The sequence below is a fragment of the Neomonachus schauinslandi genome, chromosome X, assembly GCF_002201575.2.
Source record: "Neomonachus schauinslandi chromosome X, ASM220157v2, whole genome shotgun sequence".
NCBI lineage: Eukaryota > Metazoa > Chordata > Mammalia > Carnivora > Phocidae > Neomonachus > Neomonachus schauinslandi.
This window is the reverse complement of record NC_058419.1, coordinates 77,003,532-77,018,228: the sequence shown is the minus strand read 5'-3', so window position 1 is coordinate 77,018,228 and position 14,697 is coordinate 77,003,532. Positions and strand designations below refer to the sequence as shown.

Below are 14,697 nucleotides of genomic sequence, written 5' to 3'. Positions count from 1 at the left end.
ATGACCTATTGGTGAGCTAACTAGAAATAATAGAGGTTTCTAAAGAATGCAGGGCTACTGCCTGCCCATGTACATTCCTTCCCCCCCCCCTTTCTCAAGTATATGAGAAAATAGTGTCCCTGTGACATGTCTGGAGAAGGAGGTCACAGCCCAAGACAGAAATGGGAGAGATGATACCAGAATAGTGTGCTTCTAGGGAACATGAATCTTACCACCAAACATCCCTATTCAACTGTGTTGCAAACCCAGCTGATCTAATCTACCTATGGCCAGGCTGAACTATAGTCCTGCAGGTGGTGGGACTTGGGGGAATATTAAGAAGTCTCATTATCCTACCTTGGGCCTGGCAGGTAAAGGCCTGGGCAAACAAGATCTACCTCATCAGCCCCATATTTTAGGACAAAAGCCTCTGGGAGCCAGTAGTGAGCAGATCAGCATGAATAAGGAAATCCCAAAGAGGTCAAAAGCTAAGTGGGCCAAACAGCACAGTGGTGGCCTCAGTGAAGTAAGCAGAAGCTTTGGTCCTTATCCCACTTGGTCTTGGTACTAGAGACAAAACGACCTATGGCTGCATTCACATGTTGGAGGACTGTATTAGAAAATTTAAGAGGGCTCTCAAGGAGAGTGTCACTCATTCACGTTAGTATCAGATCATTTAATACTTTTGTCCAGCTCTTTCCCAACACATACAGCCCCAGAAACACTCCGAGAGGAAGTAGCTCTGAGATCAGTTTGAATGGGGCTGAGTTTTAGGTGATGAATACCCATAAGCTGGGGAACCTTGACTAGTCACTTCAAATGAGCTTCTGGCCTCTCGTGTTAAATGCGGTTAATAACCCCATTGCCAAATGGTTGTGAAGTGGATTACATGAGACCTGTATGTGGTAAGATCATTGAAATAGGAGCAATTGTTGTTTATAAACAAGCCATTAGCCTCCTCCATCAGACCTGGTGGGAAACTTCCCAGGATACAGATAGGTCAGGGATGACTTGTTCTAGGAAGAGGCCTTTCCTGGAAGCTGGGAAGTCTCCTTTCTCTATTCTAGTTCTGGTCATCTGGGCACACCACAGATCTCTCTCTCTCTCCACCCCTGAGCTTCCCACAAGATGCTGGGGAAAAGTAGAATAAGAAGCCATTGTCCTTGATAAATGATCTTGGGATGGGCTAAGGCCCTCCCCTTTGAAAGCCTCCTAAAAATGATACTTTAAATTTGTTGCCCTTTCTGTCCCCAGTCAAGGGGAGAAATTTAGTAATTAGAAAAGGCAAATTGGAAACTTAATTAGGCAAGTGGCACTTTCATCAATAAATATAGCAGCACTCTCAACAGTGAATATCGTGTACCTTGTAACAAAACTGAGGGTAGCAGGTGGGTAAATGCTCTTAACAAATAAGCTTGGTAAGTAGTAGAGTGATTATTTATGGTAATAAAGAGTATGGATGATCATGTGGACCATATGGGGCTTTCAGAAATAATTCTTCTGGTGATGAGACATGCTGATTTTAGGTACCTTAGGAGAGAATCAGCTGCATCCCAGAGTGTAAGACCCTCCAGCATTTGTCTCCCCACTCACCATTCTAGGACCCTCAGAAGGTAGTCAGGGAGTACTCAGACCAGAGCATAATTGAGATTCACCTTTGGAAGCTGATGAAGCTGGGAACTGGCAAGATGGAGAAGGGACTGCTGAGAACTGAGTGTTCTGAGGGCGCCTGGGTGGCTCAGTTGGTTGGGCGACTGCCTTCGGCTTGGGTCATGATCCTGGAGTCCCTGGATCGAGTCCCGCATCGGGCTCCCTGCTCGGCAGGGAGTCTGCTTCTCCCTCTGACCCTCCCCCCTCTCATGTGCTCTCTCTCATTCTCTCTCTCAAATAAATTTAAAAAAAAAAGAAAAAAAAGAACTGAGTGTTCTGAGTTTGATGAAAAAAGATTACAGACCCCATGGGAAAGGGAAAAAGTGGGGACAGTAGGAAAAGAGATTAAATTATGAGAGAGCCAAGAAATGGAGAAAGGGTAAAGTTTATTGAAGGAGATGTTTTAATAATTACTTTCTCCAAATCCAGGATTAGGGACATCCCTTAGTCCTAAATAGGGCTCATACCTTAACCCAGAGGTAAAACACCTGCTCTTCCTCCTAATTCTATAGCTTAAGACAATTATCTGATACCTTTTAGTAAATAAGCATTTTATTAGAGTTAGTGTTTAGTCACTCTGGAGACAGGCAGGTGAGGCAGTGCCAAAACAAACCCACTATTGCTTCTCTGAAGGGCAGGATAAGACACCACATAGGGGCCTTGTGGGCAGCAAGGAGCATCAACTTGCAGGCAACACCATGATGAATACAACAGTAAGGTCATTACACCCACTTTGGGGATGGATAAGGAATGTGTCTACTTCTGAGGAGACAGAACCAGAATGTGATATGGCCTCTGGCTAGATCCAAAAAGCAACTTTTAAGCTCCCATGAGTGCCCAGGGCATGTACTGGATTTGTAGCTGCAAGGAAAGGGAATGGGGTCAGGAATGGGTCCTCAAGTCTTATCAAAGGGACAGGTGACATGAAGAACAGTCCCATATATAAAGACATTTGAAGCGTCCTTGGTTACAGGATCAAACTTGTCTTCCAGAAAGGGCATGGAAGGTCACAGACAGCCCATGAGATGCCTGACAATGGAACAACAGGGCTGGCAGGCCAAGACTAGATTGGGATAAGCTGTCCCCCATCAGGAAAATTTCCTTTATTTTGCAATTAGTGAAATGCGCACACACAGGCAAGAAAAATGTGCCTAGAAGTGTATTTTTACTTCTTTTATTGAACTCCATAAATATTTTCATAAGGCTTTGTGTCATTACAACATCATAGTTTTGTTGTTAAACATTTTTTTTTTTTTAAACACACAACTTTGACACTTGTTTGACAGGGTCAAACAATCAGAAGAAACAAAATAATAAACTGGCAAATGCAGAGCAGCAGGGGTAATCAAAATCACTGTTACCCATCCATCCACCCCAGCCCACCCCAGCCCCAAAGCACTAAAGATCACTATTTGGCTTCACACTAGAATTGTCAGAACTCTCTTGCTGCTGTCCTTGATAAATCCATTAGAGTTACACACATAGAGAGAAGAGGAGAGTGGGAGAGAGAAAGAGGAGTTAGATTTCTGTGTTAGGACTATCCCACAGCAGGGCCCATAAAACACACTAGCAAAGCCTTTTGGAGAACAAATCCAGGCCTCATTGAGTTGAGAAAAGGGGAGCTTGGGGGCCATGCACACATAGAGGAGATTTATAGAGTTCTTGGGGATAGCACTGCTGTGGGGACACAGAATAGACCTGGACCCTGATCCCAGGTAACAGGGCTCCCCTTGGGGCTGTTGGTCACTGGTCTGCTTTGCTGCCATAGGCTGGGGAAACACTCCAACCAATGGTAAACTGATTTCTTGTTGTTTTCACAAGTTATTGGCATCTGGTGAGGCCAGCTGTTTGAGTAGATGAGAGGTGGGTGGCAAGAGGTAATATTCCTGATCCTGAAGCTCTGGGCACAGGCTCAGGGGAGAAGGGCATGGAGGGAGAGCAAGGGGGCTTGGCTAAGAGAGGCCCAGGGACTTGGCCAAGCATCCCCTCTTGGTTTGCTCCTAGCCCCTGGAGAAACATGTCAAGGTTAAGCCTAGTGGAGAACGGAAAGTAGGAAAAGAACATATACTTAAGGGAGGCCTACACAGCCATTGAAACACATGTTATTTGCCAGGGAGGCCACTGTAGCTTAGGCAGTGGATACCAGGTTCCTTGCCAAGGTGGGACTTTAGTAGCTGGGTCATTTGCTGAGCAGTTGTGGCCGGTCCCGAGCCCCAGCCCCCTGCCCAGCTCAGGCTTACCCTTGGCTTACCCCACAAGTCTGATTTGAATGTGGTGGAATGGAAGCAAACAGCTTGTAATTTGATTCCCACAGAGGAATAATTCCCAGGCTGGGCAGGGCCTGGTCTGGGTCAGGAGGCATAGAGCAGCAATCAAGTCAGCTATGCTGAGGGCCTCATGTAGCGATGGCTGCTGCTCAGTAAGCTGAGGTCCTTTCATGATGAAGTTTTCTCCTAGGTTCCAGAACATACTCACAATTTCCAGATTCCTCATTAGAGTGGTTCTCCATAGCAGGGCCCATTCTCACTCCTTTGTACTCCATTCTCCTTGCTGTTCAAGGTCTGTCCACCTGAAGGGCTATGTGAGGAGCAGGAACAGGTACTCCTGCCCCCATAGGGAGCCTGCCTCTTAGTGGGAGAAGTTAGTTTTGCCTAAGTATAAAGCCTGCCAAAAATAAGTCTGAGGGTAGTGTCTCTACCTCAGATCTTTTCTCCATAGGGAAGTTTCCCTGGGCTCCTCACTTACTTGCTTCCAATGTCCTGGGATAGGAGAATTTTGGCAATAGGGCCTTCTTAGAGTGACAGAGTTCTTTAACTATGCTAATAGCAGGAATTTTCCTGTGCCAGGAGAACAGGAGAAAGAAGGACAACAGGGAGAGGAGAAGGAAGTAATCATGGAAGATTGTCCATGCAATCTGTTAACAATGGGGAAAGTCTCACATAACTTGAGTGGTAGGAACTGCAGGTACATATCTTGGGCTAGGGCTGCCTCTTTCCATGCCCATTCCTGTTCTTTCCTTTAAGAGGTTATGGTCAGCCTTGGATCCTGTCCAGGTCAATAATTTGAAGGCAGCTGATGATCTTGGTCAGGTGGGCTCTGTCTTGACCCCTTCATAGACTCCTATAAATGCTGCCTGTAATCTGAAAATGGAAGCAGGGATGACCAGGCCTCTGAAATGATTTCAGTGGGGAACCCCAACTTTAAGTCTACTTGGTGCTAGAGGCAGTTGAATCCCTCCCCTGGGAAGCAGAGTCTCAGCCCCTTTGCTTCAAGTTCTGATCTTTTAGGTTAGGGGAGGGAGGCCTACAAGGAACACCATAACCAAATCAACTTGAAGAAGAGAATAATTGGCTCAAACTAAACCCCAGATACAAAACTGCTCATGACCCAGCAGTGCTATAACATGGGAACCCCAGTGCTAGGAGAAGAGCCCAAATGCAGAATGTTTCCTGAACAGAAGTCCTCTCCAGAATTATTATACTCTGACTCTCCCTTGATTCTGTTTGGTTTTGATCCCTCTATGACATCTAAAACACAGTGAAAGCAATAGAAATATCAAGCAGTTATGTCACAGGGCACAACAGAGCATGTCTAGACTGGCACGACTGAGGACAGAAGATGCAGGGAAAAAGCTGTCTGGGGCAACTGCTGGGCTGTAGAAACATTCACAGATGGTCAGCTGAGGGAAAAGAGAAAGGGGAATCCTCCCTTTACCCATTTTAAAGGAAAAGGAAAAAAAGAAATTTCAAACTCCCAAACTCCATCACATCAAAGTAAATTCAAAAGTTATCAGCATCAGTATCATCAGGAAAGAAAAAAAAATACAAACACATCTATGGTAATAATGACAAGTCAATGAATCACTCACAAGGGAGCAAAGAGATTATCTCAACAAGAAAAGATTATCTCAACTTCTATGAACACATAGAAGTGTCAATTTCTGAAAATAAAGAGGAGGGGGACAGGGTAAGAACAGACAACTTTTAAGAAGGGATCACATGTTTAGAAGTCATTGGTACCTCTTCCTACCAACTACAGATTTCACTTCCCCAAAACAACAGAAAATGTTTTTTTTTTTGGTCCTTCTGTGTGTGTGTGTGTGTGTGTGTGTGTGTCTGTACACTCAAGGGTCTGTGTGTGTATGTGTGTCTCTCTATATATAAATATATATATAGGTATATATATTTATATATATATAAATTTCAACAGTGCTTCTCCAAAAAAATGTCCATCTATAAATATAATATTATTTACTTTATTTTAAAATTATCTGCCTCCCTGTAATTATTATTTTTTGAAGGGGGTTAACCTGCTGAAGTTTTGCCAGAATGGTGACTGGCTGCGCTTGGGTTCGGTGAACTCAAAGACCTGTGACTGAGCGATGCCATCAGGGACCAGGTACTGGCCCTGGTTTAACGGGTCCTGCGGTGGTGGGTAGGAAGGAGGAACTGAGCGGGCAGAGTTGACACCTAGAGTAGATGGGAGATCAAAGGGAAAGAGTATAAGTTAAGTAGCAAGGGGTTTCCCAAATCACCCAGTGACCACTTTGAGCAGACAATTAAAGACAGCCTATTTTAGAGAGTGTGAACTGGAACTGAAAATCATCCAAAGGAAGAAGTGCATTCCTTAACAGATTTTGGAATGGTATGGTGACTAATGCGACAACACACACTTTCCCATTTACTCAGGTATCACTGAGAATCTTGTGGTGTTGTCATCAGTGGTTTTACAGATGAGGACACTGAGACCTGGGGTGAAATGTCATACCCAAGGTCATAAAGCAAGGGATAGAATCCACATTCTTTCTCAGTTCAGAGCTCTTTTCTTTTTTTAAAAGATTTATTTATTTATTAGAGAGAGAGAGAGCTAGAGCAGGGGCAAGGGGATGGGCAGACCCTGAGATCATGACCTGAGCCAAAACTGAGTCAGATGCTCAACTGACTGCACTACCCAGGCTCCCCCAGAGCTCTTTTCAAGAGACCATAATCCATTATGCCAGACTTGGTCCTGCAAATTGCCCAACAATTTCCATTTAATTTCAAAGGAATTTGGCTTTCTCCCTCTTCAACTCCCCCCTAGAAGTGTCAAAAGAGCCTGGTTAAGAGCTACTGACTTCGAAGCAGGTCTTTTGTTGGAAAATGGGTTTCTAAAATTTAAGGTACAAGTGATCCAGTATTCTACACCATGTGATGAAACCATATTTTGGTGAAACCAATTTTCAAAGCAAAATTCACATGAATAGGGGATTCCAGGGTGTGTGGGGGGGGTAAATTTAAAGTTTAATCCTAACCTATTTTCAGAACATAACAGCATACAGCATATGATTCAGAATGCAATGAAGACCTCTCTGCTGCTCCCAAATAGCTTCCTCATCTGCAGACCAACGTCTGAAATTTCAACATCACAACTTCTTTGCCTTTGTTTGATGACTTGATCCCATTACCCTAGAAGTAGTATCATATTGAGCCATCGTCAGCCACTGGCACTTCAGTAGGAAGCAATGAGCTATTTTCTAAAAGCCAATATTGTTTTGTTTTGTTTTTGTTCTTACTTTTATTTTCAAGATTTATTAAGATATAATTGTGTATAACATTCTGTAAGTTTCAGGTGCAATGTGATGATTTGATACACACACACACACACACACACACACACACATATATAACAAAATGATTACTACAATAAGGTTAGTTAGTATATCCATCATTTCATAAAATTACTTCTTTTTGGTGGTAAGAGCATTTAAGAACTACTCTCTTAGCAACTCCCAAGTTAAAATATTAACTATAGTCACCATGCTGTACATTATATCACCAGAATTCTTCATCTTATAACTAAAGTTTGTGCCCTTTGACCAACATCTTGATACTTCCCTCAACCCCAGACCCTGGCAACCACCAATCTACTTACTGTTTATAAGTTTGTTTTTAGATTCCAGTATAAATGAGATCATATAGTATTTATATTTTTATAGTATAATGCCTTCAAAGTCCATCCATGTTTCTATAAATGGCAAGATTTCCTTATTTTTATGGCTGAATAATATTCCACTGTATATATCACATTTATTTTATCCCTTCATCTGCTGAAGGATATGTAGGTTGCTCACTGTCTTGGCTATTGTGAATAATGCTGCAATGAACATGAGGGTGCAGACATATCTTTGAGATCCTGATTTCATTTTCTTCCCATATATACTCAGAAGTAGGATTACTGGATCAGATTACTACTCTATTTTCAACTTTTTGAGGACCCTCCATACTGTTTTCAGAGTAGCTTACAAATTTACACTCCTACCATCAGTGTCCAAGGGTTCCTTTTTCTCCACATTCTCACCAGCACTTATCTCTTGTTTTTGTTTTTGTTTTTTTTAACAGACACTCTAACAAATATAACATCTCATGGTTTTGATTTGCATTGTTCTGATGATTAGAAATATTGAAAACCTTTTCTTACACCTATGGAACATTTACATGGGCAAAATGCATGTTTTCTTTGGAAAAACGTCTATTCAGGTCCTTTGCCCATTCTTTTTTTTTTTTTTTTTTGTAGTTGAGTTGTATGTGCTGCTCATATATTTTGGGTATTAATCCCTTATCAGATATGTGGTTTGCAAATATTTTCCCTTACTCTGTAAGTTGTCTTTTCATTTGTTGATTATTTCTTTTGCTGTGCATAAGCTTTTTAGTTTGATGTAGTCCCACTTTTTTTTTCTGTTGCTTGTGCTTTTGGTGTCATATTCAAAAACTTGTTACCAAAACCATGTCAAGGAGTATTTTCCCTATATTTTCTTCTAGGATTTTTGTGGTGTTGAGTCTTACACTTAAGTCTTTAATTCATTTTGAGTTAATTTTTCTGAGCAGTGTAAGATAGGGATCTAATACATTCTTTTTCATGTGAACATCCAATTTTCCCCCAATACCATTTATAAAAGAGGCTATCCTTTCCCCATTGAATATTCCTGGCCTCCTGATAAGTATTGGTTGACTATGGGTTTATAGTTGGGCTCTTGATTCTCTCCCATTAGTCTATATGTCAGATTTTATGCCAGCACCATATTGTTTTGATTACTATAGCTTTGAAATAAAGTTTGAAATCAGAAAGCATGATGCCACCAGCTTTGTTCTTCTTTCTCAGGATTGTTTTGGTTATTCAGGGTCTCTTTTGTTTCCATGTGAATTTTATAATTGTTTTATCTGCTTCTGTGAAAAATACCATGGAATTTGAGATAGGGATTACAATAAATCTACAGATGGCTTTGGGTAGTAAGGGCATTTTCACAACAGTAATTCTTAAAATCCATAAATACAGAATATCTTTCCATTTTTTGGTGTTTCTTCAATTTCTTTTATAAATATCTAATAGATTTCAGTGTACAGATTTTTAACCTCCTAGGTTAGATGTATTCCTAAGTACTTTATCCTATTTTGTGCTATTGCAAATGGGATTGTTACATTAATTTCTCTTTTCAATGTTCATTGTACTGAAACACAAATGATTTTTGTACTTATATTTTGTATCCTGAAACGTTATTGAATTCCATTATTATTCTAGTATTTTTTTTTTCACATTGGCTTTTTAAAAAATATTATTTCTTAGGAGAGTCTTTAGATTTTTTTTATATGAAATCATGTCATCTGCAAACAGAGACAATTTTACTTCTTCCTTTCGACTTTTATGTCTTTTTCTTGCCTGATTGCTCTGGGTAGGACTTCCAGCAGTATGTTGAATAGAAGTGGTGAGAGTTGGCATCCTTGTCTTGTTCCTGATATTAGACAAAAAGCATTTAACAATTCACCACTGAACATGCTTGTTAATATTGGTAGGCTTGTCACATAAGGCATTTATTATGTTGAAGTATGTTCCTTATATACAAAATTTATCGAGTTTTTTTCATGAAAATATGTTGATATGGTTTCACTCATATGTGGAATATAAGGAATAGTGCAGAGGACCATAGGGGAAAGGGAGGCAAAACTGAAAGGGAAGAAATCAGAGAGGGAGACAAACCATATGAGACTCTTGACTCTGGGAAACAAACTGAGGGTTGCAGAAGGGGAGGTGGGTGGGAGGATGGGGTAACTGGGTGATGGGCATTAAGGAGGGCATGTGACATGATGAGCACTTGGTGTTATACACAACTAATGAATCACTGAATAGTACATCAAAAACTAATGATGTACTATATGTTGGCTAATTGAACTTAATAAAAAAAGAAAAAATGTTGAATTTTTCAGATGTTTTATTGCATCTATAGAGATGTGATTTTATCTTACATTCTGTTAATGTGGTGTATCGCATTTATTGATTTGCATATTTTGAATGACCCCTGCTTCCTAGAGATGAATCACTAGATGATGGTGTATGATCCTTTTAATGTGCTGTTGAATTGTTCTGCTAGTATTTTGTTAATAATTTTTGCATCTATATTTATCAGAAATATTGGCCTGTATTGTCTTGTATTGTTTTTATCTAGCATTAGTGTCATTGTAATCCTGGCCTCATAAAATGAGTTTAGAAGTATTCCTTTCAAGTTTTTGGAAGAGTTTCAGAAGGACTGGTACTAATTCTTCTTTAAATGTTTCATAGAATTCACCAGTGAAACCATCTGGTCCTAGGCTTTTCTTTTTGGGAGGTTTTTGATTACTAAGTCAATCTTCTTAGTCGTTATTGGTCTGCTCAGATTCTTTCTTTCTTTTTTTTTTTCTATCACTTTTATTGAGTTAAAATAGACATATTACACTGCATAAGATTAAGGTGTACAACAATGATTTGATGTATGTATACACTGCAAAATGATAACCACGTTAAGATTACTTCACACCTATCACCTCACATAGTTACATATTTTTTCTTTTGATTAGAACTTTTAAGATCTACTCTTTAAAAACTTTCAAATTTATGATACAGTATTATTACCTTGGTGACCATGCTATACAGAACTTATTTATTTTATAAGCTTGTATACTTTGAATACCTTTACTCATTTCCTCCACCACATACCCCTGCATCTGGCAACCACCAAACTGTTCTGTTTCTATGAGTTCAATTTTTATTACATCCCACATATAAGTGAGGTCATACATTATTTGTCTTTCTCTGAATTATTTCACCTAGAACAATACCTTCCAGGTTCATTCATGATGTGGCAAAACGCAGGATTTCCTTCTTTTATGACTGAATATTCCGTGAGTGTGTGTGTGTGTGCGTGTGTGTACTTTATCCACATTTATTTTATCTATTTGTTTGCCAAAAGACATTTAGGTTGTTTCTATGTCTTGGCTACTGTGAATAATGTTGCAATGAACATAGGGAGCAGATATTTCTTTGAGACAGTGATTTTATTTCCTTTAGATGTATACCCCAAACTGGAATTGCTGGATCATATGGTAATTCTATTTTTTATTTTATTTTATTTTTATTTTATTATGTTATGTTAGTCACCATACATCATTAGTTTTTGATGTGGTGATCCACGATCCATTGTTTTCATATAACACCCAGTGCTCCATGCAGTACGTGCCCTCCTTAATACCCATCACCAGGCTAACCCATCCTCCCTCACCCCTCCCCTAAAACCCTGTTTGTTTCTCAGAGTCCATAGTCTCTCATGGTTCATCTCTGCCTCAGATTCCCCCCCTTCATTTTTCCTTTCCTTCTCCTAATGTCCTCCATGCTATTCCTTATGTTCCACAAATAAGTGAAACCATATGATAATTGACTTTCTCTGCTTCAGTTATTTCACTTAGCATAATCTCCTCCAATTCCATCCATGTTGATGTAAAAGTTGGGTATTCATCCTTTCTGAGGGCTGAGTAATATTCCATTGTATATATGGATCAAATCCTCTTTATCCATTCATCTGTTGAAGGGCATCTCGGCTCTTTCCACAGTTTGGCTATTGTGGACATTGCTGCTATGAACATTGGGGTGCATATGGCCCTTCTTTTCACTACATCTGTGTTTTTGGGGTAAATACCCAGGAGTGCAATTGCTGGGTCATAGGGTAGCTCTATTTTCATTTTTTGAGGAACCTCCACACTGTTTTCCAAAGTGGCTATACCAACTTGCATTCCCACCAACAGTGTAAGAGGGTTCCACTTTCTCCACAACCTCTCCAACAATTGTTGTCTCTTGCCTTGTCAATTTTTGCTATTCTAAATGTGGTATCTCAGTGTGGTTTTGATTTGAATTTCCCTGATGGCTAATGATGATGAACTTTTTTCCATGTGTCTCTTAGCTATTTGTATGTATTCTTTAGAGAAGTGTCTACTCCTGTCTTCTGCCCATTTTTTGACTTGATCATTTGTTTTTTTTTTTGTTTTTTTTTTTAAATTTTTATTCTTATGTTAATCCCCATACATTACATCATTAGTTTTAGATGAAGTGTTCCATGATTCATTGTTTGTGCATAACACCCAGTGCTCCATGCAGAATGTGCCCTCCTTAATACCCACCACCAGGCTAACCCATCCTCCCACACCCCTCCCCTCTAGAACCCTGTTTGTTTTTCAGAGTCCATCGTCTCTCATGGTTCGTCTACCCCTCCGATTTCCCCCGCTTCATTCTTCCCCTCCCACTACCTTCTTCTTCTTCTTCTTTTTTTTTCTTAACATATATTGCATTATTTGTTTCAGAGGTACAGATCTGAGATTCAACAGTCTTGCACAATTCACAGCGCTTACCAGAGCACATACCCTCCCCAGTGTCTGTCACCCAGTCACCCCATCCTTCCCACCCCACCCCCCACTCCAGCAACCCTCAGTTTGTTTCCTGAGATTAAGAATTCCTCATATCAGTGAAATCATATGATACATGTCTTTCTCTGTTTGACTTATTTCACTCAACATAATACCCTCCAGTTCCATCCACGTCGTTGCAAATGGCAAGATCTCATTCCTTTTGATGGCTGCATAATATTCCATTGTATATATATACCACATCTTCTTTATCCAGTCATCTGTCGATGGACATCTTGGCTCTTCCACAGTTTGGCTATTGTGGACATTGCTGCTATAAACATCGGGGTGCATGTACCCCTTCGGATCCCTACTTTTGTATCTTTGGGGTAAATACCCAGTAGTGCAATTGCTGGATCATAGGGTAGCTCTATTTTCAACTTTTTGAGGAACCTCCATACAGTTTTCCAGAGTGGCTGCACCAGCTTGCATTCCCAACAATGTAGGAGGGTTCCCCTTTCTCGGCATCCCCGCCAACATCTGTCGTTTCCTGACTTGTTAATTTTAGCCATTCTGACTGGTGTGAGGTGGTATCTCATTGAGGTTTTGATTTGGATTTCCCTGATGCTGAGCGATATTGAGCACTTTTTCATGTGTCTGTTGGCCATTTGGATGTCCTCTTTGGAAAAATGTCTGTTCATGTCTTCTACCCATTTCTTGATTGGATTCTTTGTTCTTTGGGTGTTGAGTTTGATGAGTTCTTTATAGATTTTGGATACTAGCCCTTTATCTGATATGTCATTTGCAAATATCTTCTCCGATTCTGTCAGCTGTCTTTTGGTTTTGTTGACTGTTTCCTTTGCTTTGCAAAAGCTTTTTATCTTGATGAAGTCCCAAGAGTTCATTTTTGCCCTTGCTTCCCTTGCCTTTGGCGATGTTTCTAGGAAGAAGTTGCTTCGGCTGAGGTCAAAGAGGTTGCTGCCTGTGTTCTCCTTTAGGATTTTGATGGACTCCTGTCTCACATTGAGGTCTTTCAACCATTTGGAGTCTATTTTTGTGTGTGGTGTAAGGAAATGGTCCAGTTTCATTCTTCTGCATGTGGCTATCCAATTTTCACAACACCATTTGTTGAAGAGACTGTATTTGTTCCATTGGACATTCTTTCCTTCTTTGTCAAAGATGAGTTGACCATAGAGTTGAGGGTCCATTTCTGGGCTCTCTATTCTGTTCCATTCATCTATGTGTCTGTTTTTGTGCCAGTACCATGCTGTCTTGATGATGACAGCTTTGTAATAGAGCTGGAAGTCCGGAATTGTGATGCCACCGGCTTTACTTTTCTTTTTCAACATTCCTCTGGCTATGCGGGGTCTTTTCTGGTTCCATACAAATTTTAGGATTATTTGTTCATTTCTTTGAAAAAAGTGGATGGTATTTTGATGGGGATTGCATTGAATGTGTAGATTGCTCTAGGTAGCATTGACATCTTCACAATATTTGTTCTTCCAATCCATGAGCATGGAACGTTTTTCCATTTCTTTGTGTCTTCCTCAATTTCTTTCATGAGTATTTTATAGTTTTCTGAGTAAAGATCCTTTGTCTCTTTGGTTAGATTTATTCCTAGGTATCTTATGGTTTTGGGTGCAATTGTAAATGGGATCGACTCCTTAATTTCTCTTTCTTCTGTCTTGTTGTTGGTGTATAGGAATGCCACTGACTTCTGTGCATTGATTTTATATCCTGCCACTTGACTGAATTCCTGTATGAGTTCTAGCAGTTTTGGGGTGGAGTCTTTTGCGTTTTCCACATAAAGTATCATATCATCTGCAAAGAGTGAGAGTTTGACTTCTTCCTTGCCAATTTGGATGCCTTTGATTTCTTTTTGTTGTCTGATTGCTGTGGCTAGGACTTCCAATACTATGTCAAATAGCAGTGGTGATAGTGGACATCCCTGTCGCGTTCCTGACCTTAGGGGGAAAGCTCTCAGTTATTCCCCATTGAGAATGATATTCGCTGTAGGTTTTTCATAGATGGCTTTTATGATATTGAGGTATGTACCCTCTATCCCTATACTCTGAAGAGTTTTGATCAAGAAAGGATGCTGTACTTTGTCAAATGCTTTTTCTGCATCTATTGAGAGGATCATATGATTCTTGTTCTTTCTTTTGTTAATGTATTGTATCACATTGATTGATTTGCGGATGTTGAACCAACCTTGCAGCCCAGGGATAAATCCCACTTGGTCATGGTGAATAATCCTTTTAATGTACTGTTGGATCCTATTGGCTAGTATTTTGGTGAGAATTTTTGCATCCATGTTCATCAGGGATATTGGTCTGTAATTCTCCTTTTTGATGGGGTCTTTGTCTGGTTTTGGGATCAAGGTAATGCT

General features: G+C 40.2%; 1 protein-coding gene across 2 annotated transcripts in view; it reads right to left on the bottom strand.

The window, feature by feature from the left end:
• Positions 1–5,860: 5,860 nt before the first annotated feature.
• Positions 5,861–14,697, bottom strand: part of ARHGEF9 (Cdc42 guanine nucleotide exchange factor 9) — a 185,906-nt gene continuing 177,069 nt past the window's right edge. For both annotated transcript variants that reach the window (XM_021678640.1, XM_044911661.1), the window contains one exon: positions 5,861–6,098. In XM_021678640.1, the coding sequence (XP_021534315.1) occupies positions 5,917–6,098 (182 nt within the window). In that variant the 3' untranslated portion in view covers positions 5,861–5,916. The remainder of the gene's footprint in view (positions 6,099–14,697) is intronic.